The sequence below is a fragment of the Catharus ustulatus genome, chromosome 27 (assembly GCF_009819885.2).
Source record: "Catharus ustulatus isolate bCatUst1 chromosome 27, bCatUst1.pri.v2, whole genome shotgun sequence".
Classification (NCBI taxonomy): domain Eukaryota; kingdom Metazoa; phylum Chordata; class Aves; order Passeriformes; family Turdidae; genus Catharus; species Catharus ustulatus.
The window spans coordinates 4,329,543-4,353,846 of NC_046247.1; the positions used below are offsets into that span (position 1 = coordinate 4,329,543).

Sequence of the window (24,304 nt, forward strand, 5' to 3'; positions counted from 1 at the left end):
AGTAGCAGCTTTAATATTCAACACTTCAGGTCCAAACCATTCTCTCTCCATCTTTAACTCCAGAGGGGCCTCATGTTCCTTGTGAAGGCCACACTGAGCCTTTGCTCACTCATTTATGAACAGTAGCTTGTAACTCTTAAATATTTAAAGTGAATCTCATAAATGCACAAACTGAGAAATCATTCTCAGAACAATGATCTGAGTGGGATCAGCTTCAGAAGAAACCTCTGAGCACCTTCTTCAAACATGTGAGAGTAGAGAAGGATAAAACTCACACACACAAACACAATGAACTGGACAGAAAAATCCTAAACAAGCTTTGAAGAAAAAACCATCTCTGTTCTGGGATGTACCTGCAAGCCCAGGAATATGCAGAGGTACCAGGGAGGAACATCTTCAATGGTGTAAATCATGTCAGTCCTCTGGGCATCCAAACTGCCACTGCTGTCCAGGGTCTCTGCCAGGGAGCTCTGCAGGAACAAGGGACACCAGCAGGTTATTGCTGCATGGAATAAAGTGAATTTAAACTCCCAGACACTCCAAGGCTGGTTCAGCACTCCCAAGCAACACTGATTTGTGACAATTTCAGAGCCCTTCACATCCAGCTCCTGAATTTGTATCCAACATGTTCCCTTCTGACAGCCATTCCCTGTTTTTTTTTATTTACAATTGCTGATTGATGACAGAACTATCTGGCAGCCAAAAAGTGTCTAAAAATGGATTTGTAATGACAAGACTGTTAAAAACCCCCACCAAACCCCCAAACCACAAAAACAAACAAAAAAAAAGAAAATAGGGAAGAACTGGAACTAAGAAGCCAAGCCTGGCTGTTTCCAAAGCAGAAGAGTTCTGTCCTTGCATCAGAGACCAAAATCACTGGCAAAAATAAATCCTCATTATGATAATTGCTTCCCTGCTTTGCTCTTACCCTATTTCATCTTGGTTAACCACTTTTGGCTGAAAAATTTATAATTTTTCTTCTGTCCCTCCCATTTATGAAGTCAGGAAAAATGCTAATTATTATACCCAAATTAATCCCCAACCAATTTCTATCAGTCAAGCAGAATTCCTCTAGGAATTTCAATTCCCCCAGGAATTAAGGGAGGCCACTCTGTGCCCAGAGAGCCAAGGGACAATTGATCAGAGACATTCACACATCAACACCCCTGCAAATTTTCCATTAAAACAAGGCCCAGCTCTGTCATTTCTCTGTCACAAATGAGTGGAATCCTCTCCCTCCAACCCTCTGGTTTGGAAATTCCTGAGAACCACAATGCTCCCAGCACAACAATAAAAGCAGGAGGAAGTATTGGATTTTGTAATTTCAGATCAAGTAACTAAAAAATTACCTTACACAACAACTGCTCTGCCCTAATCCAGCCCAAGACACAGCAAACCCACGTGAAGCTGCCTCACACAGAGCCTGGGAACTCTGCCAGACTCGTGATTGCCTCAAACTGTCTCCACTTCTCCAAAAATCCCAACACATCCACGGATTATGTTGAGGTCATCTCCACTTGGTGCCACTTGCAAGCTCAGGGAGCCAAACTGACCCCTGGTACTCCCCCCTCAGCTCAGCCTCCTGCTGGGAAAACAAATCCACTGAGATAATTCACATTGAGGGAGTGCAAGTGAGCACTGTGGGAAGGTTGAGGGTGTTGCAGCAGAAGAGAAAAATATAGAAACTCTCATCTCAGGGAATTTGTTAAAGCACTTTGAGCAATCCTCTCCCCAGGATTCAGGGCCTGCACTGAGTCAGCAGGGGAACTGTCCCTGCCCAACCCCTCCTGCAGCACCAGTGACAGCTTCTCACTGACTGAAAAAGGAACTCATTATCTCCTGACCCAATTCTCTAATAAAAAAAACCAAAACAACAAAAACAAAAACCATATGGAAAAAAAACCCAGGAATTTGAATCATGGAGTGGTTAAGGCTGGAAAAGCCCTTTCAGATCACCATGGTCATCACCAAACCACATCCACTCATTTTTGAACATCTTTTGGGGGTGGGGACTCCCTCACTGCCCTAGGACATCCCTTCCAATCCCTGACCACCCTTTTCATTGAAAAATTCCTCCTGATGTCCAACCTGGCCCTTCCCTGGCTGGATTGCAAAGATCTTAAGGCCCAGTAGGGCCATGGGCAAGGACACCTTCCACTATCCCAGGTTGCTCCAAGCCCATCCAACGTGGCCTTGGATGCTTGCAGGGATCCAGGGGCAGCCACAGCTTCCCTGGGCACCCTGTGCCAGGGCCTGCCCACCCTGTTCATTCATTGTGAGCCACAGCAAAGTTTTCAGTCAAGGACATCTGGTTACTCAAAAGCTCACAGTCTCTTTTAGGTGAATTACTCTCCATCATCCCCAGTTCTGATCACATGGATCAACTGGGAGGGAGGAAAGCACTTGTTTGGTAAAAGCAGGAACATTTTCATGTCTAGAGATGGCTTATCTCATTGCACAATTCCACCCAAACACCTTCTGCTCAAGGCTTTTATCAGATTGTGTCTCTCCACTCCAGCCCCAGCATGCTTCAAAAATCAGCCATCAAAGACTTCCACAGGTCAACAAAAACCTGTCCATTAAATATGAGTGTGATGATGATGGTTGTGGGGATGTGAGACACCTGGGCAGAATGAGCTGGGAGTGCTCCAGGCCCAGCCTCCTCTGAAACCCAACACCAACAGGTCTGTGGCTCAGGAGGTGTTTGAAATCTGAAATTCAGGAGTGAATTTGGGTGTCTGAGTTGGAAAACTTTAACTGCATCTCTTGGTGTCATCTTTGCCCCAAGAGAAACTACAGCTTGAAGGAAGGAGCATCATGATGCCCCTGCTTGGAACCAGGAGTTTTGTTCTTATTTCTATCAGACATTTGGAAAGCTTTGGTCAGGTTGAGGCTTTTCAGAGACAAGGCTCTACACCAGGCCAGTCTGACTGAACATCTTAGAAGTTCAGATTTACCATAATCCTCATCCTTAAACAAAAGCTCAGATTCACACCATCTCAGCTTGCAGGATTATTACTGAACAGGCCCAAGGAATGAAGGAATGGAGAAAAAAGCTGGGAAAATCACAACCAAGGGCATGAACTGCTTCCACCATTTCCTGAGTCATGCCCCAAGTGCTGCAATCAAAATGTGTGACCGGGAGTCAGGAGGGCAGAACTGCCTGGGGTGATGTGAATCTGCAAGTCAGCAGCTCTGAGACAGGAAACCTCACAGCCAGGGGAGGCTGTGTGAGCAAAACATGAGTTTAGAGAGCAAGAATGAGTTCCCACCTGGCAGGGAAGGCCCACTTACCTTTTCTGCTATGCCATTCTCTGTAGTGTAGATGGCCATCAGCTCTGTGTCCTCTGTGTCCTGGTCACCACTGGATGTGGCTCCACCATTTATCACAACCTTAAAAACATCAAAAAAGAGAAACAATGAGGTCTTTTAAAATAAACATTTCCTCTGTGATCACACCTTGCATGTCACTCAGTTTTCTCTCTTGGTGCTTGACATCTGCCTCTTGACATTTTGTCAGAAAACATGAGGATCATGGCAAGTCATCATTTCTGTAACAGCAGGGCTAGGGACAGAGAGAGACTTGACAGACATCACAGAGAGTTCCTTAAAAACAGCACAGAGAGCTCCCTAAAAACATCACAGAGAGAGCTCCTCAAAAACATCACTGAGAGCTCCCTAAAAACACCACACAGAGCTCCTGAAAACCTGGGCAGTGTCAGCTTGGGGCAGGGGGAAGCAGCAGCAGACTGGCTGGGAGAGTTCTTGTGAGGTAATGTGTACAACAGAATGATTAAACTGAAAATGTCAGTAGGAGCCAAGCAAATGTCTCCCTGCTGCTGCCTCCCACTCTCAGCTGAGCAGCTCAGGTGGTCAATGCAGGCTGGGCACGAGCCCAGGGGGGCAAGGAGGCTCTGCTGAGGCCCCTCAAGGGCTGTGTCCAGATCTGCCCCCTCACAAGAGACACCCTGAGGGGCTGGAGCATGTCCAGGGAAGAGAATGGAGCTGGGAAGGGGCTCAGCCTGGAGAAAAGGAGGTTCAGGAGGGACCTTGTGGCTCTGCGCAACTCTCTGACAGGAGGGGACAGCCCCAGGTTGGGCTCTGCTCCAGGAACAGGGACAGGAGGAGAGGGAATGGCCTCAGGCTGGGCCAGAGGAGGCTCAGGGTGGATACTGGGGAATATTTCCTCACTGAAAGAGTTGTTAAGCACTGGCACTGCTGCCCAGGGCTCTGGTGGTGTTCAGAACCAGAGCAGATGTGGCACTTCCTGATTGAGTGGACATGGTGGGATCAGTAACAGGCTGAGGATCCTGGAGGACTTTTCCAACCTCAGCGATTCCATGATTCCAGCCCAGGGGGGTGCCTGCTGCAGGAGGACAGGTCAGTGCTGTGACCATGCAGTCCTGGCAACAAGGAACAACCACACACAGCAGGACCAGCCGTGTTTATCCACAAACGCTCAGGGGAGCAGAGCTTTGGCACTGGAAATGAAAGGTGTGTACAACTGGAACATTATCCCTGGTTCCCACTGAGCCTGACTGCAGGGCTGGAAATACTCACAGGCAGGGTGAAGAAGGTGGGGTGTTTGGATTCATCCTCATATTTGCCCTCTGTGGAGCCTCCTGCCTCCACCGATTTGGCCGTGGTGTTCTTGCCAATCCCCATCGTCTCCAGCACGTCCAGGACTTGCATGCAGCACCCAGGAGGTGCTCCTGGGACAGGCCAAGAATTAAGGACAGCTGCTTATTCCAACAGCAGCAGCTCCAGGAATCACACAGGAGCTCAGTAATCCAGCTGGGACATCAGGGTGTCATTGGCATCAACAGCTCCTAGGAGGAAAGGGAGAAATTAATATTTTTTATTCCCTAAAATAGATGTGCAGAAACAGTCCTCTCTGTTGAACATCCTAACCCAAAACCATCCCCAAATTCTCAGTTGCATGAAGAACATTCCAAGTAATCTGCCCAAGGACACTGAAGGAACTGTTTGAAGATAAACTCAGTATTTTACTGAGTTTCACTTCTCTTTTGGCACAGGAACAGGAAAGATCAGACACCTCAGTGAGTCCCTTTTGTTCTCCCAGATGGGTCACTACAGTGCACTTTTCCCACATTTGCTCCTTAAATCAGAGCAGCCAGTCCACTGTCATCCCACAATTTCCATTTCCAAGACAAAAGAACAAGAATTAACATATCTGAACCTAAACTCCTCACATGACAGCACAGAAAATCCTCCAGCAAACCAAGTTTTGCAACTTGTGGTTACTGAGCTTTAAACACAGAATGCAGCTGCCAACACCTGCAGGTGAAACCAGGTCAGGCACAGGTGAAAGTACAGGAGAAAACCTGAAAAATGGTCTCTTGAAAGCCACAAAAAGTGGAATTTTCTGTAGCAGAAAGCACTGCAGAACCCACTCACAATGCTGTTACTCCAAATGGAAGCTCAGCTGAACCCCAAGGTGCAAACAGCTCATGGACACTCACAAACTCAGGTCTGGATTGGAAAAAAAGAAGCAGAACTTGAGTTTTTCCTAAGTCTCCCTTCCAGATGCTGCTCAGGAAATGCCAACAGCTCCTGTCTACTGTAATTGCAATAATAACTGAACTTGAGAAAGACACTTCTGCTGAGGGCAATTCAAGACTGTACTAATATATGAATACTAATATTTCAGAACCTCTTAATAGCTGTTAATTGCCCATTTGTTGGAAAATTCTGGTTCCTTGAGGTGAAAGAAATATTAGATCTTTTAAAGTGATGTAGGTACCTCCTGAAAAGTTACATTAAAAAGATGATTTGGGCACTGAGATCCCTTGAAGCATTAATTAAATCAAGATGGGATGGAAGGCAGTGCCTGCAAATCAGGCTTAAGATTTGTTTGTGAGAGTAAATATTAAGGTAGCATAATTATTTCTCACTTGAAGACTGTAGAAGGTTGGTTTGAATACTCACTGGCTTGCTCTGGAAAAAACCTGTCATTCCCATTTTCACAATAAGCACAGAGCTCCTCTTCAAAGGGCAGCTCCAGGCAGAGAGGAGCCAGCTCCTGGTGAAAGGTTAAAGCTTTGGAGGCACAGGGGGTCTGGGCTGGGATTTTTGGAGAGGTTTTCTGTTTGCTTTCACTGTAGAGCAATGAAGGTTTGGGTTTTTTTTGTTTTTTTTCTCCTAGCACAAAAGAACAAAGAGAAAAGAATCTGCCTTCTTCTGTCATTGCAGATGTATTTTATTCTCCAAGAAAATCAGAGATGGAGACAGGCAAGGTTTAGTCTGGCAGCTTTATCCTCTGGAACTGGGAAGGGAAAGGGCAGCAGGACACCTCCCTAAGCCAGGGCCAATAAATCTGGAGCCAGGGAAGCTGCCACTCACAGGATTTGCTGCTCTAAGGTGCTCTGGCACCCTAAGCTGCTTAGTTGGCATTAACCAGCATCTCCAGAAGGAAAAGACAAGACTCTGTAATCCTGCTCTGCTGGGCACTGCACAACAACAGGGCTGCTGTCTTCTCCAGGCCTGCAGCACTCCTGGGGAATTGCTCTTGGGAATTCCAGCAGGACAGCAGCAAAGCTTGCCTTGGATCCACTGACTGCTGACACACTGGAGCTAAAATAACAATTCCCAACCAGGCAACTCCCAATTTACAGGCAAAAATCCTCTTTGCTGCTTTTCCTAAAGAGAGGGAGGGTTTGTGTCAGGAAGGGTTGGTCCAAGAAACACCAGGAGAATTAATTTCCCAGCTCTTCTTGCTTCTACTCAGCAATTAAAATTAACAGCACAGATGATCATCAAGAGATTTCTGGAATGCTTTGATTGTCAAAAAAAGCAGTAGATAAACTCTGCTGCTGCCTAAAGCTATCTGGGAGATCATTCCTTATCAGCCCCGGTGTCCCAGGACATGACTCAGGCATTTTTACAGCCCTCCAGGGCAAATCCAGCTCCTCAGAAGCTAAAAAGTCCTGGAGAAAGAGATAAAACTCATTCAGGCAGGTACACTCAGTACAACCCATCACCTGCAGGCTGGGATCAAGTGGAAAGGCTGGAAGTGAAATTTCTGTCGGGACTGATTAAAGTTCACATTTCCACATGGAATTACCTCCAGTGCACAGGTGTGTTTAACACAGAGCTGCCAGGGTTTACAGGGCTGGAGATAAGATTTAAACAAAGGGCAGGAGATAGCCCAGGTGCAAGTTAAAGAGGAAAAGTCTCCTGGTCAGAGAAAAGCCACTCTGCACCTTCATCCTCTGCCTTTTCTCCAGCAAAAAGTTCCCTGCAGCCATCAGGAGAGGACAAGAAGAGGTGGCAGTGTCAGGTCTGGCACACCATTACCTTCTCACACTTCCAGGACCACCCACCACATTCTCCCTTTTGCCAAGGTTGTTGCTATTTCTTTTAAACAAATTAGGATGTATTTCAAAGCTGGTGGAAAAAAGACAAAACCCATCAGAGATATGGAGATCTACAATGCAAGACTGGGTTTAAATGCTCTTTTTCTTCCTCCAGAACCTCCACCATCCATAAAAAACATCCACAGGGACACAAAGGTTTTCCTTTGTTTTCCAGGTCTGCCCAGAAAGTTTCCACTTCACGAGGTACCCACCTGCCTGTGAGTCAGTAAAAAATCCTTTCAAAGTTCATCTCTTAAGTAGATCCAAGGGTTAACCTGGGCAGGACAGAAGGTGCAGAATGATATAAAGAGCTTACTGCCATGGGAGGGAAAACTGGCCATGAACCCACAAAGGAGCAGGCCATGGAATACAGACACCTCCCTTGCATGCACTGTTTCCTTTAAAAGCACTGGATATAGATTTTGGCTGAACCACACCAAAAATATTGCATAGATCAGATTTGCTGTGATGGCAATTCCTCCCTCCAGTGTTGAAGGCCCAGTGGGAGGACATTCAACATGAATTCAACACTAATATTTGAATCCAGAGTTTGGCAAGGCAAAGACTGGGGAAAAAAAAAACCTGACCTCCAGGCTGTGACATTCCTGGACAACTGACAAGTTCTTGGAGCTCTTAGTTTGGGTTGATTTGGGGTTTTTTTAGACTTCTCTTAGATGAGTCAAGGCTTTGCCAGGTGCTGGCAGCACCAGGACTGGGCAGCAGGTCATGCTCAGGACATGGCAGTGCTGTAAAGCTCATTTGCAACAGGCAGACCTAGAGATTTACCCTCTGGAGGAAGCTCAGGCTCCCTCCATGACTTCCAGCTCTGAAAATCACAGTTTTTCCAAAGTGAAAGGATCTCCAGCAGCTCTGTATACTCCCTTATTTACCAAACACAAACAAAAAACCTTCTGAAGGCTGAATTCTAGTTGGATCCTGAATTTCTCTCAGCTGAGGTGAGCCCACCATGCAGTGCCAACCAAAATCCTTGAGGCTCCCCCTGTCCCTTCAGACAATCCCTGCCCTGGTCCCAGTCAGTCCCTGTGGGCCTCTCCTCCCCACCCTGTGGAAAATCAGGGACTGGCCTGAATTTGGTGGCCTTCACAAGAGAAATATTCATAAAGCAAGCACAACAAGTGTGGTGATAAAAGCAGCTGGGGATGGAGCAGCCCAGGCTGGGGTTTGTCCCACGTCACACTGCAGGGGAAGGAGAGCTGGCACAGTCAGCCAGGACCTTCCTGCCTGCTCAAGAGCCAAAAAAACTCTGGTTGTTGCACCCACTAAGGAGATTAGAATCAAATTAAGGTCACCACTTAATTACCATCATCAATTTATTATTTTAATTAGCTGTCAGGTTCGTGTGAACAGACCAACTTTCTCCTGCAAGCAGAGATGATGCTCAGCCAGAAGTTGTCCCGCTTGAGGTGCCTCTGCAATTTCACCACCTCCCATGGCACTTCCAAGTGTTTGGCACCTCTGAAACTCGGGCACATGATGTGTTTTAACACAAATCAAGGCATCCTCTAGGTCTGAGATTGTATTTTTGGCAGCAGACACACAGTAGAGACATGGACAGGGACTTAAGACTCCCTGCATGCTATTTTCTTGTTACAGGCACCAAGACTGAACAGAAGATAAAACCAGATTTAACCCCATTTGTTCAGGTTTAAGGCTGTGGGAAGGACACACCAGAAGCTGAGGCTAAAGCAAAATTTCAGTTCCTGCAGTGTCACAGCTGTGAAGAATTGAAGGCAGTAACAAACACATAGGATTTACTTGGTTTGGGGTAAAAAAGCTCGTTTAGGCAAAGCAGCTCAGGAGAAGTCAGAGAGAAATCAAAGCAGCCCTGAGGAACAGAGCTGCCATGGATTCCAGCAGGGAGACACAGAGAAGGGACAGGCTGGGATTGGCACTGGAATAGCCAGGGAGCTCTAGAAGGGAAGTTGTGCAAGGAATTCCTTGCCCAGAACCCTTCACCAACTGCTCAGGACACAGGAGCAGTGCAGACAATTAAGGAATGCTCCAGGGGCTCCAATCCAAGTTTGCTCACAGAGCAGGGCTGTGCCTGGCCAGACACACAATTCCACACCAAAGCAAAGCAATTCCCAGTTAATTATGGAATTGCAGCTTTCTCCAGATCCCCACTGGTTGTAGCTACACCCCCACAGAATTTCTGTATTGATTTTGCGCCATTAAGGTATTAAAATCCAAAATCTCATATTTTTTGTTATTAGCCAGACCTTGCCTGCTGTGCATCAGCTCCAGGCACTGGATTTATCAGTTCTCACTTTTCTGCTGTTGTTAATACCACAAGTTCCCCTTTTCCCTCTGCATCCTGCACAGCTTTCCACACCTATTTCACAGCTCAAATAAATAAACATTCGAGTTGTTTCTGAGAATGTTAGAAATGAAATAGCACATTACCTAGGGGTTTTCAAATATTAAGGACCAAATGACAAGCCACCAAAAGAGCACCAACTTTGCTACTCAGAGGAGTCCAGACAGTCCTCAGAAAAACGTTCTCCCCAGTAAGAAAAATCCACAAATATCTCATCAGCGAGGTTAAAAAAGCCCAGTAAGTACCTAAACGATGCAATCTCAGCCCTGTCTGCAGAACCACAACCACAAGTCGAATTGCTTCACGCTGTTAAACCCAGATCTGTGCCTGGATACGACACCTGTGAGGTCCCACCCACTGTGCACATATGCAGGGAGTGCCTAAAAAGCATTTTTTCTGCCTTCCAGGGCATTTTCACCATCTCACAGGTGTGAAGAAGGTGTCTAGAACCCACACTTAATTTTCTCTTGCTACTTGTAAAAACCATCCTCCTGCTTCAGTGTTAGACCAAGCTTTTTCTGGGGCTGTTTGGAGCAGCCTCTTTGGTCCAGGAACTCGTGATTTGTCTTTAGCAGGGGCCTCTCCAGTTCCTTCCCACCAACCGAAGCTGCACTGAAACGCCACCACATCCTAAATGCTCCAGAGATTTCCCTCCTCCACTGAACCACATCCACAACGGAAGAAAAGCAGACTCCACTTTTAACCTAACACCACCCAGTTCATCTTCACCTGCAGCACAGACGAATAAAATGCTGCTCAACACCCAAATTTCCCAACGTTTGAGTTTTACAAAACTCAATTTAGGTTTTAGGTACTTCAAGAAGCTTCTCTCTTCGCTTCAAAGCACAGACATATTCTTTGGAGGCACTCATGAATTTGTAAGTAGTTGGTATTTTGACTGCCATCCAGAACGGTGCTTTAATAACTGACCAACGTTATTAGGGCAAGTCTACACAAAGCTAAGCAGAAAAGTTATGCCTAGCTCAAACCTTCAGTGTATTTAAAGCACATTAGCTCAATCTCATTAACTTCCTGTGTGAATGAGCTCGTTGAGAAGGGGACTTAAATCCAGCTGAATGAGATGTTTAACAAAGGATCTCACAGCTTTCAAAAACTGCAAGTTTGGTTAGTCAAGTTATTAACTGAGAGCTTAGCTAGGCTGTGATTCCAAACTAGAATAGCTGAAATCTGACTGTTTCCAGCATCAGTCACCCTGAAAGGTGTTTGATCAAAACACTGCTGCCCAAGCAGTTCCCACTCATCTTTCACCCCATTACTCCCATTTTCTTGTTTTGCCCAAATTCTGTGCAGCGCATTTGCCACTCCCCCGGGGGACCCCACCAGTGGACAGGGATGAGAAAAGGACACGGGAGAATTAAATTCCAAAGAAGTGCAAGCAGAAGGTGGGAGATGGTGATATCCAGCTCGTTATCTGTACACAGAGCAGCACAGCCCCTGCTGAGCTCTCCAGACTCAGGGAAAATAAAAATTAAACCCTGAATCACTGCTTGTTCACAGGAGCTCAGCACACCTCGCAGTGTATGGCACACAGTAATTTGATTTAGAATGGTATCGAGTCCTTACAGTCTCCCTAGGGAGAATTAATAATTTCGGCATTCCAATACCTCCCGTTATTATGGATATTAATACACAGCTCGTTAAGCTCCTTCACGGCCCTCAAAGCAACCTGAGCTCACACTGGGTCCTTTCTCAGCCTGCTTTGTACTTGGACTTGGCACTTTGATGAAAGCTCCCTTCTTTCCAAGACTTTAATCACATTAAGACAAAGGTGGAGTTAGGGACTCATCTAAGAAAAATTCCATTTATTAAGTAAATAGAGGTAAGGTGCCAATTTTCCAGCTCTGGATCTGAAGCTCTTTCCCAAAAGCTGAGGCATTCCTGTGGCTACTTTGGAAAGGGAACAGCTTGAGCCCAGTAATCAATACAAACCCAGCAACTGATCCCACTCTTGAAAAGTTTTACACTGAGTTATCTATTAGGCTTGTCTGGAAATACACACTTCACTTCCAATTAGCACAACTGATTATGATGTGGAATTAATAAGCTCTCAGAGATTAACCAAGATGCTGTACTTTGTGCTCAACATTTCTTAAAATCTCTTTTACTACATAAATATAATATAAATGTTTCCAATTTTAAAGATTAAAAGGAAAGCAAAGTTTATGGATAAACATAAAAGATCATGCACTTTTGAAATAGTAAATATCTCTCTTTACAGTGACAGCAATTTTAAAATGAGAAATTAAATCCTCAAATCTTTTAAGATACAGCAAGTTCGTTATTAACACCTGCAAACACACGTTTTAAAGTTTCTTATTTCATACTGCTGACACCAAATCAGTTGAATTTTTGCAACCATCCCCACCAGACTGTGAATCCCAGGGCAAACCTGCACGAAGTTCTCAGAGGCAGCTCCTCCAGTCCAGGGCCTGAAGATGCAGACATCCATCCCCCAGCACTCTTCCCCTCTTTTTATACTTCCCCATTGTGTAACTGTTCCGTGCCCAGTCCCAGCCCACAGTTACACAAGGTGGGGCAGGAGGCAGCCCTGGACACCCTGCTTACTCCCTGCTTACTCCCTGCTTACTCCCCGCCTCCGTCGGGGTTACGCAAAGCAGCCCGGCCCCGGGAGCTTCTGCTTGGCCACAAACTACAGAGAGTAACAACTCACGAGAGAACATCCAGCCAGATCCTCCAAACACAACTGGCACAAATATTTACATGCCTGGCTACAACAGCAGGAATCAGGATGGGGCTTTTGTCCAAGTGTTTTTCCATGAGCCTCTCTTGTGCAACTTGCACAGACATGTTTTTATCAGCAACTGGATACATTTTCCCAGATCTCAGAGCTCTTCCCTAACATAAGGGTCAGTGATCCAAAACCTCACTGGGAACTGAAACACACCACCACTCGTGCTCATCCACTTCCCCAATGGAAAATGCTGAGTAACAATGATGGGCACAGGGCAAAGAGAGATGGAAAGGGATGCAGGAGAAGTGAAAGATGTTAAACAACAATAAAACCAATATGAAGTAAATAAAGGGTTGCCAAGCACTGGAACAGGCTGCCCTGGGAAGTAGGTGAGTCCCTGTCCCTGGAGGTGTGTAAAGGCCATGGAGATGTGGCATTCAGGGTGTGGTTCAGTGGTGGACATGGTAGTGCTGACTTGATCTTCAAGGTCTTTTCCAATCCAAACAATTCTAGGATTCTGGAATTGCTTCCCATGGATCTCCTCCTTGCCCCACTCCCTTTCTGTGGGAGCACAGCACTGCCTAAGGCTGCCCTTACACTTCTGAACATCACTTTGGAATTTGTCACATCACAGCTGTCACCGAGATATTCACCCCCATCCCTATCCCCCAATTCCCTTTTCAAAGGACTAACGAGACACCATCACCCTACAACTGATACTGAAGCCACAACCAGAACAGGCACCCAGGGAGCAGCTTCTGCCCCAATTTACCAGCACCAACTCCACCCCTTGCACCCAACTGAGAGTGGGCCAAGAGTGCGGAGCTCAAGGGCACAAGGATGAGCTCACTGTACCTGAAATGCCCTTTTTGCACCCCAACGTGTGCAGGCAGGGACAGGCTGCCAGTGCTGTCCATCCCCTCAGGCTCCATCCAGCCCCCCAGGTTCCATCCAGCCCCCTGGGGTGTGTCCAGCTCCTCAGGCTCCATCCAGCTCCCCCAGGTTCCATCCAGCCCCCCACCAGGTTCCATCCAGCCCCCCACCACTGCAAGGAGATGTTGAAGTGTTTCCCCCTCCATTCACTCCTTTTCCAATTATTAGATCCTTTCCTTTCCTCCTTCCTTCTGAATTCCAAATGTTTTCATAAACAGAGATATCTTAATTTCAATGCAAAGAAATCTTAGAGCCCGTAACACAAACATCACCAAACCTTAAGACCACAAAATACCAACTGCTGTACCCAGCCTGGCTGAAGATCACTGATCTGTAACACTTTTAAGGAACGTGCTGGAAATTGTTTTAGATTCAAGGTGTTTGATGTGCTCACAGGGACCTACAGCACTGAGTCATCAATGACAAGAGGAAAACTTTTAGGTTTTGAAAGAAGTAAGCCATTTGTTTTTTACTCCAATGTCCAACCATTGTTTAATCCAACTATATTTTTAAATAGTTGGATTAAACAATGCCAGGGACTCAAATACTTCTTGTCCTGAATATCTCAGTTCAAAGTATAACTGGGTTTAGTGCAATTAAAATTCTAAAGCATACAATCAAAGACTCATCTATTTACCTTGCAATTAAAACTAATCGCTCCAAAATTCACCACCAGTGAGTGGAGAATTACCATGATTTCAATGATTTCATCATTTGAACAATTTATTTCTGATTACTCTGCATTTACACTAAATCCAAATAAACCATCTGCTAATCTGATTACAGTAATTTCACTACTATAAGCCACACTGAGTATAAGCCGCACCTCCGGGTGCAGCAACTTTTCATTCTTTGTCCATATATAAGCTGCACCTGATTATAAACTGTACATTACAATATAGGGTGTGATAAAAGGTTTCTGTTCTATCACCATCTGTGAGGGTGGGGCAGTGATCCTGATCCCCGTGGGAGATATTCTGCTAATGGACCATCCATTGAAACCAGGCAGGGCATTGTTCTTTATCTCATGGGATATCTCCTGTTCGTGGTCATGTTTTATAAACCAGCTGGGGCAGTGTTCTTTATCTTTTCACAACCCATCCTTCCTCCAGCCAGTCATTTTCTGCTCATGACCATTGAGTCCCACTGTGGGACTGATAAAATTACTGCATCCCATTGGGAGTTGCTCCAGCCAGGGGGAAGAGCCCAACATTTCTTACCAAGATAAAAACAGAGGTTTTGGGACACTAAGGGAGCCCTTTCTCCACTGGACTCCAGAGGGAAACGGGATTGCTCCACATCACCACTGGAGCTCCAGAGGGAAACTGCACCTTGTACAGGAGCACTGCTCCAGCTGAGCCACATCTGTCACTGCAGGAGGATGCAGCCACCATGGGATGGGACTGCTGCCAACACCCTGCCTGACTGACGGCTGTCAGCTTGGATTCTGACTCTGGCAGGGCTTGGGGTTGTTATTTGTAATTCTGTATTTCTATTTTAATTTCCCTAGTAAAGAACTGTTATTCCTAATTTCCATATTTTTGCCTGAAAGCCCCTTGATTTCAAAATGATAATAATTTGGAGGGAGGGGGTTTACATTCTCCATTTCAAAGAGAAGCTCCTGCCTTTCTCAGCAGACACCTGTCCTCCAAACTAAAACAGCAACTTTTTGTTCTTTGTGCATATATAAGCCGCACCTGATTATTAACTGCACTTCAGGTTTGGACCAAAATTTTAGTCAAAATGGTGCAGCTTATAATTGTGAAATTATTGTACTTTCACTTCAATCCCAGGTGCCAAGATTGATGTGGGGACAGATCCAAGTATGGTTTGTTGGGTTACAATTCCCTGCAGTGAGCAGGGACTGGAATCACTGTCACACTCCAGGAGAATGCCAATTCAAAATGAAACTCCACTCTCTCAAGCACTGGAATATTTCACAGTGCAGCTTCATGTTCCAAACTGGTGTGGAAGCCAGGTGGGAATAAACAGCTGAGAGCTGTGTGTGGCTGCACTTTGCTGTGGGAGGGGAATCAGAGTAGATTTGTCTCGCTCTGCCTCAGCCTAAGAAGCTTGGTTGTGATGGTCTGACACAGCTACTCATCATTTTTATTACCTGCTTAATGCCTGAAATGCAAACTGGTGGAAGCATTTCTGCTGCTTGGAAATGTTACTCCTAAGAGGAGTTCACTTTGATTATTAGGAGAAAATCCAATTTTCTGCCTTCTTCTCAGACACTCAGTGTTCAGTCTGAGGATGAACCAACACTTCAGAGTGCTCCAGCCAAATTCTGTTTGTTCTTGAACACACATGAGAAAACTACTGACAATGTTCTGAGCTGAAATATTTATTCTGAGGATTTATTCTCTGCAGTTTTGCAGCACCCAGGCAGGATAAAATCCTTCTCTGAAGTCCCCTATTCCTCCTGCACAAGGGTGGCACACAATGGTTATGTCCCATCACCAAAACCACAATAATGCAACCCAGGCACTGCAAACACCTGGTAACCAAATCCCTCTCTTGAACCTGCAGTAAGAACAAAAAAAACACCCAAAAGGAAGAGGGATGCAGTCACTCAGTGCCATCCTGTTTTTCATCCAGAGGGCAAGGTGGAAGAGATCTTGTTTCTGACAGCTCAATGAGCCCCCTCACTACATTTTTGTTGCCATCTCCTAATTTAAGAATTCTTCCTCCCAAAGCCACAGCAAATATGTGATCTTTTACATCCGTTTATTTAATCAGCAGCCTCCCATGAACACTCTCCAGAACACTTAACATAATACAGCAAACACAGAAAATAGCATCACACACAAGCACAATAAATAGATCCACTTCCACCCACAACTGGCAACAGAAGAAAGCCTCAGCTATTAAGTTTGATCTTAGAGTGATGTTTATAAATTCACTGAATTATGAATTCCTTGAAAAAGCATTTACCAGAAGATCTGCTGTAATATGAAAACACCTACTGCTCTTCCCCAGTGCTGACTCAAATTGACACCAACAATTACTGGAATTGCTTTGAAAGCTTCCCAGGTAATTCAGGGAGTGATGCCCAGTCCTGACTCCTGCTGGGAGTGCTGCCCTTGTACCTGGCTGAATCCACAAACCCCTCCCTCCCAGAGAAAGGACACCTTGGGGTAATCCATGGCCAATGAATCCCACATTTCCAACTGGACAGTGCAATGCTTTGTGGCCAAAATTCTGTTCTTAAATCCCTACCTCATCTACAGCCTGTATTATTAAGGTAACAGAGCTTTTCCTGCACCTGTATTTTTCAACACTTGTAAGAAGAACCCAGGATCTGAGATGTACATCAAAGCAGACACAGAGTTCTGTGTAAAAAGGTAATTACAAGATGGAAGTGCCTTTAAGAACACATGTGGCTGATTTCTTGGCAAGAAATAAGGAATCACTGTCAAGAAAGAACAACAAAAGAATAGTGAAGCCAAAGCCCTGCACTCCACAGGCAAAGATCAAAACACTTCCAAAATTCCTGGAGAAGTAATGTGCTTTTTGGGACGTGTTATTGTATTCACCCTGCTCATAAACTAAGTCAGACTACTTTACTGGAGCTCCAGGTATTCCTGTAAATAAAGGCAAAAGCTCTAATCCTTTGTCTTCGAAGAAAAGACAGAAGCAAAGCCTGAGCAACAGAGCAGGGCAGAGGCAGCAGAGCCTTAACGCGTCATTACCTTGATGTATTCCCAGATTACCCTTAACACATCATTACCTCATGTATTCCCAGATTACCTTTAACACATCATTACCTTCATGGATTCCTGGAATCCCCACCCCTGGCAGTGCCCAAGGCCAGGGCTTGGAGCAACCTGGGATAGTGGGCACTGCAGGAGCTCTGAGGTCTCTCCTGTCCCAACCCATTCCATGCCCAGGAAAGGCCAAATTTCACACACCAGTTACCAGTTAGTTTGCACAATTAGGTTTTAGCTTTCCCTGGTTTTGGGACTGCTAATAGTTTCAAAAGAGGGGGTTAAACTCCTGTACAGAAAAATCCAGCAGGCTGTGCAAAGAACATACAAAGTCCCACCCTTTAGCTAGAGCTGCTGTTACTTTAATTTTCTAAAGGCAAAACACTTCTGTGCCAAATAATTTGTTTATAGTTTTTCATTCAATATGACATTTGCTTGGATGCCTAAAAATCGCCCTGCATTACACAGGGTGAAAACTCCAGCTGCAAGACTAAATGCTTTAAAAACTGGAGGGGGGAAAGTTTTGGTCAGTGATCCTGGGATCTTGTTCACAGCTCAGTAATTCACAGCCCTGCTGCTCCGGCAGCCACAACTCCTCCTCCCACCAATCTCAACCTCCTGCATCCAAAATGAAAAAAGCCCTTTTAATCTTCAAAGCATGGCCACAAGTCAATCTCAACTTAGCACACTTTTTAATTTTCTTTTTAATTATCCAGCAGGGAGAGTTAGGCCTTTCTCACCCATTGACCTTTCGCTCCTTATTTTTTCCTGGGAATACTCAGTGAATTTACACCTCTTAGAGAGAAAAGGTTCCAAGGCTCCCAAGGTTGAGGGGCAGAGCCAGTGTGACTCTGCATGTGCAGGGATCTCTGCTGAGCTTCCAGGACAGGCTCCTCTGGCTCCAGCACTGCAGGAGTGCAATCCCCACACGGCTGCTCCAACCCCTTCCCTCCCCTGACCTGGAGTCAAACCCAAAGCAGCAGCAGAACACAGGGAGAGCATCTCTCAGTGTCACAGAGCAAGAACAGATGCCATCATTCTCTCTATTAGCAACAATAAATGCTGATATTCCCACCAGTAACTGGTGCCCAGCTGTTTGCCCCAGGAGCTTTGGTCACCAAGCACAGCTTGGTTGCCCACAGCCACTGGGGAAAAATTAAATCATTATTGCCATTAATGATATTTAAGCCAAAGCAGCACTCCTTACTCCCTGCCCACATACCAAAGAACTGTAAGCAGCCCTGGGTTTGATTCCCACATGTTAAGCCAACCAATTACTAATTTATTAATTTCAGAACAAACCTGGCAGTGTTTCAGTGCTCAGCCAGCCCTGCTGGGTGACTCCCCTGCTGCTGTTTCAGGCAGGCTCAGGTGAAAGCAGCTCCTGCCCAGCCACCAGCATTAATCTCCTCAGAAATGTGCATTTATTGTTCCCTCCACCCTCTGAATCCATGGGGACAGTCCAAGGGGACAGGACTTGCTGGAGCCCAGTTGCCACCTCACCCCTGTGTCACACACCAGGCAGAGAGGGGGAATGTCACCCAGTGCAGTGGCTTTGAAGATTTCCCTCCCTGTGTAATTAAGAATGCATTAAATAGAAATTAATGCATTAAATATCCCCGTGAGCAACAGAATTGGTAAAGAAGGTTAAATGGCTTCTTCAAGTAAAGGGACACAAATGGAACAGCCAGTTTAACACTCAGCTGGCTGCTCAGGAAAAGCACAAAATCAGAGTGTCTTCAGAGTTCACACTACTTACAATAATATTTATACCAACTATAGGTTATTGAAGGAAAACTTATTGGTTTTTGGGAAGATTTTTTTAAAAAGTACTGCAGCAAAATTTAGTAAAAGAAACTTCTATTTACCTTCAGTATACCTCTTTGTGATTTCTGCCAGTAAATCAATAATTTTTTAACCAATATACTGTGGGTTTAATGTTCTGCCTTAATGGCTGCTTCATCTTCAGGGCTCTTTGGCAGATGTGTTTCAGCACTGCTTTTAACAAAATAATCTCAATTATTCTTACTTAATTGGCTTCAGATAAATGCAAGACTTCTTAGCTGCTGCTGTTTGAAGGAACAGCACTTCAGCACACATTTTGCCCTTTGAATAATTAGAAGAAAAGACCAATGCAGATGGAGTACACCTAAGTGAGCTCCAAAATGGGGCTAATGCTGATCACAAAATCTTTACCAAAGCCCAACAGCCAGGGAAGGGAGCTCAGACAGTGCTGTGGGTTCAGGCTCATTTATTCTGAGAAACTGAATAGAAGCTTTAATTGACAGCTTTGCTTGCTTCTATTGTGGCTGATTAGGCATCTCCATGAAAAGCATTAGCTGTGTTTGATCACCTCCAAAGCAGAGCAGCTCATTAGCAGGGGATGTTTACACCAGCACAGCTCTTCCCCTGCTGCAGGAAAGGTTTTCAGAGGAGGATCATGACTCCAATGGAGCCCAGCCTTCCATCCTCTGCCCTTCCTGGTATCTGCCAACAGGACAGATGGACAAGGAAAACATCTGACAAACCCCCAAGACTTGGGAATTAAAAAAAAACCCCAAATCCTCTCCCTCATCCATCTTTTTTTTTTTTGAGCTTTAAAAGCATCTATCAGTGAGCTGAAATAATTACAAATAACAAGTGTCCAACAGGCTGAATAAACCAGACCAGAGCCCTGTGAAATTATATTGGTAATAATGCCTCTGCTCAGCACAACCTCCCAAAACTCCACACACAAAATTAAATGGCACCCATGCAAATACATCCAATACCAGCAAATTACTGGTAATTGTTATTGTTCCCAGAGATGAAAGGACACAGAGCAGTATGAGAATACAGCAATTATTTCCTGCACTCTGAGCAGCTTATGAACAGGGACCTGCAGCTCCAGTTTCTTTCTTGTCAGTCTCAATCCAAATTTCTCTTTAGGTTTGGTCTTAATACAACAAAATGCTCATCAGGAAACCATGATCTGCCAGCTTTTATCCAAAAAACCAATGTGTTAATATATGATCAAGCAAATGCTGCTTGCATCAGAGTTACCTTTCAGAAACAATTCTGCAGAAAAAAAAATTAAAAAGAGAAGGGGAAAAAAAAGCTGCTGTAATCTGTGAAGAGCTGGTGCTTTAGAGCTTGCAAAAAAACAAGGATGTGTTTCCTTTGCATGGGTATGGTGAGGGTCTGGATACAGGATTTTCCACACAAAGAACAAGTAATAAACAGAGCAAAATTAGTTTTTTCCTGTCAGAGGGATTCAAAGACTCCATAAAAATTCAAACCTTCCCACAGCAGAGTCCACTGACTGTTATTAGCTCTGAGACTCTGAGCTGATTTCAATCAATCAGCACACAAAAGCAAAGGTTGCTAACTTTGCAGTGCAGCACTTTATTTTCCTTCCAAGCTCCTAAATAAAAAGTGAAAGTCATGGAGTCACGTGCCTGTTTTATGAGATCCTCTTCATGACCTTCAATGCTGCTAAGAACATTTACACACAATTCCCTTCAAAAGCACAACACAGCAGCACCTGAGCTGAGCTCCAGGATGAAATTCAAGACACTCCAGACAAGTGGTAACAGCAGTAAGGTCAGAAAAATAGGAAACTCTTCAGATGGTGGCTTTGGGCAAGAAAACAGGGTGCTGAACAAAGCTGGGCTTGGTGATCAAAGATTTCCAGCATTTCCTTGCCACTGCTCAGCAGCAGATCCACAGGACTTCCAAAGGGCTGGGAGCCTGGGATAAGCTCACATTAACCACCCCAGCACATAAACACAGCCAAGTGCATTAGTGTTTAAGGCACTTTCCTATTAAAGCTGCACTTTGTGGTGTTAACTTTTACAATCTCACAAGTGGGTAACAGCCAGCAAAGCACTAAAATGGACATTAATGCCCTGGGCTGCCATTTCAGGGCCATGCAGAACAGGAGTAAAGCCAATTAAAATGTGTCGCTCCATTGAGAGCCCAAACTGCTCAAAGCTCACCCCCGAGGTTATGCCCGTGAATGTCAGTGCATGAGCCCCCCTGAAATTGCTTTTCACTTACTTTCCCACCACCCTGCATTCCCAAAATGCTTCAGCCAACTGCTGGAATGGCACGAGCCCTGCAACAGTTTGATTCAAATATACATTCAGACAACAAACTGGAGGGCACGGGGCCATTCAAAATCAAATTCAAAATCATTGGGTGACTCACATTTCCAAACAGTCAAAACCAAAAAATGGTGAGTCAATCCCTTTCCCACAGTACCCATTTGAAGCCCATTTTTTCAAGCAGTTTTACTCTAAAGTGAGCATAAAGTAGATGACAAATTCAAACAGTCCCTTTTATCAGGAAGGGCTGGTTTAACCCAAACACGCAGAAACAAGGCCAGTTGTTGTTTTCAGATACAGAACTAGGAAAGCTCACACTCCCAGGTATTGTGGGACAACTCAGCTCCTCCACCACAACAACTGGACTCCTCTGCTCCTAAAAATACAATTATCAGACAAAGCTTTTTTTCTCAGGCACTTTGCTGACGCAAGTCCAAGATCAAAACATTCCTGCTTCAGAGGACAGAGATGTATCAGCCTCCAAAATAGGCAGCTAAAATCCAGCCATGCCATGCCCCCAAGGTGCCTGGGACACTCTTAAAAACACACATCGATTTATTACTGCTTAGTAAAGTAGGTTTTGTGGGAAGAATAAAATATTCTGCTTGCCTGAATGTGTTGAGAAGGGACTCTGGAAATTCCCTTTTAGCGAAATAGGATAAAATTTATTCTCTCTTGAAGCTGCTATTTAAAAGCAATATTAAAATGAAGTAAGTAAAGGGCAGACACTTGGATGTAAAGTGCATTCCCTGCCCCCATCCCCTCCTTAACCAGCACCTGCATCTTCTGGCCTGAGAACTGAGACACGGGGAAATTCAGATAATTGAATTTCTAATTAGAAACTCATTAAAATACCAGTTTTACAGTTACCTCGAGCCCAGCCATTCCTCAGCAAACAATCAAACGGAGCTGTGGAATGGGAACACAGAGCATCTCAACCCACTCCCAGCGCACAGCAGGGAGACACCAACCCGGTGCTTTGGGCACAGCCTGGTGGCCAATCCATCCTTCCCAAACATCATCCCGGGAGTTCTCACAGCCCCGGGGCCACGGCAGAGCCAAGGGCAGAGTCACAGCTCGCAGGGAGGGTGACTCACTGCAGACGGGGCTGATGACAACACTGGGGAGCACAAAACCCAGACCGGGCTCCCGGTTCCGTCGCGGGCACGTGGCGTTGCCAATGCCACACACGCTCCCAGGGCTTGGCCGAGATTAACACGAGTGGAAGGGATGAAATTACAAGTCCAGTTCTCCCCCCTCCTCTCTTTTCCCCACCAAGTGCCAGCGATGTCTCAACACCCCAATTGCCTTTCCAAGGAAGTAGCTCTGCTCCTTTCCGGGCCAAATTGCCATGGCAAGAAATCCCCGTACAGATTCATCTCCAATAGAAAAACATTCAGACAGCAAACATTTCCTTCCCACAACCTGAAAACAGCCAAATATCAGCAGATTTCTTTCCTGCCATCAAAGAAATCCTGTCCTGAGACAGCTCATAACAACTAAAAACATCTGTCCATAAAGCAAATGTGCTCCCAAGTACTGACAGAAATATTTAGTGCACCCCACAAAGCTGGCTGTGCCTGAACACTTCACCCCGGGAAGGCTGGAGAACACAGCAAGAACTTTCATTTATAATGATTTCTTTTACTCTGCCTTCACTACGTCAGGATGCTTGTCTCTTACTCATCCTGACTGTCAATAGTGTCTTCCTGCAGCTTTTAAGTAAAATAACCCCCACGGTAACTGTTGTCAGGCCATGTCATGACCACTGAGGCCTCATAAATAACACTTGATATAAATAGATTTTCCAGCAACATATAAACCATCAGCTCCAATGGAAGTAGAAGGGTAGAGTGCAGCCATCTGCATTTCCTCCTGTAAGCATAAACACCCAAAGAAGTATTTGAAAGTAAAACAAATCTGCTGAAGAAATGGCCCTACAGAAACTTCTGGGGTTTGAGATTTCTTACGTGGTTCACACAAAGACGCTGACAGGAGCAGCTACAGCAGAACAAGACCTTCTCAGGAAGAAATCCTTCCTTGGGAGTGCTGGCACAGGGTGCCCAGAGCAGCTGTGGCTGCCCCTGGATTCCTGGCAGTGCCCAAGGCCAGGCTGGACACTGGGGCTGGGAGCAGCCTGGGACAGTGGAACTGTCCCTGCCACGGCAGGGGTGGCACTGGGTGGGCTTTGAGGTCCCTTCCCACCAAAACAATTCCAGGATTCCATCACCTTCCTATCGACACAGCTGCCTTCCCTGCCCCAGGGATCAGGAGAGGTTTAATCGCTGCAGTTCAGATCAGTCAGGAGAGCAGCTTAGCAGCCACTTCTGGAGGAATCCATACCGACAACGCCTGGAGTTTCACCCATTTTCCTTTCAATGGTCTCCAATCAACTCCCACAACACAACAAAGCCCCGGGATACTCCACCATGCTGAGGAAGGTGGCTACACCAGGAAGAAATCCCCAAACATACTGACAGAATCAAAGATAAAAAACTCGGTTTAATTTAAAAAATATTTCAAATAGGAACTGCATACAAATGCAGTATTTTCACAGGTTCTTCTTAACAAATGTGGGGGAAATCCACAGTCAATGTTTTCTGTTAGGAAAAATCCAAACCTCAAACACTGCCATTATCTCAAGCTTCTCCTGAAGACGTCTCCAACCAAGTAATAGCAAAAAGAAATTATTTCTATTTCTCCACTGGAATTCAACTGTTAGACGACCTCATGAGACAGAAATTCTCATATCAGCAAGGTTTAAATACACCCACACGCCACCCAATATGGATTTAGGGAGGTACACTCAGGTCTGCCTGGGCTCAGGGAGGGCAAAGAGCACAAAAATTCCCTGAACAGATGTGGCTGCCACAGAAACACAAGGTTTTGTGGGCCAACCCCTGACTGAGCTGCCATCCCCGCAGGGGACACTGCCAGGGGGTGAGGGACAGGAGCTGCTTCAATTGCTGCTAACACCCAAGAAACACCCACCAACCTGCAGCCCAAATCCTCCCACGGTTTGAGGAGGTACTTTTCCTTCCGATTTGTTTTCAAGCTGAAAATGCTGAAGAAGCAACAGGCCCGTGCTCTGAGAACCTGATGCCCATCCTGCTCCTTCCATCTGCTGAGAGCCTCGTGCTTCCAGAGAG

General features: G+C 45.5%; 1 protein-coding gene across 1 annotated transcript in view; it reads right to left on the minus strand.

The window, feature by feature from the left end:
• SLC23A2 (solute carrier family 23 member 2) overlaps positions 1-24,304 on the minus strand; it is a 50,948-nt gene that overhangs the window by 24,550 nt on the left and 2,094 nt on the right. Inside the window, exons 2-4 of the mRNA XM_033081037.1 lie at positions 4,561-4,829; positions 3,295-3,393; positions 354-470 (exon numbers count right to left, since the gene is read on the minus strand). Of these exons, the coding sequence (XP_032936928.1) occupies positions 354-470; positions 3,295-3,393; positions 4,561-4,692 (348 nt within the window). The 5' untranslated portion in view covers positions 4,693-4,829. The remainder of the gene's footprint in view (positions 1-353; positions 471-3,294; positions 3,394-4,560; positions 4,830-24,304) is intronic.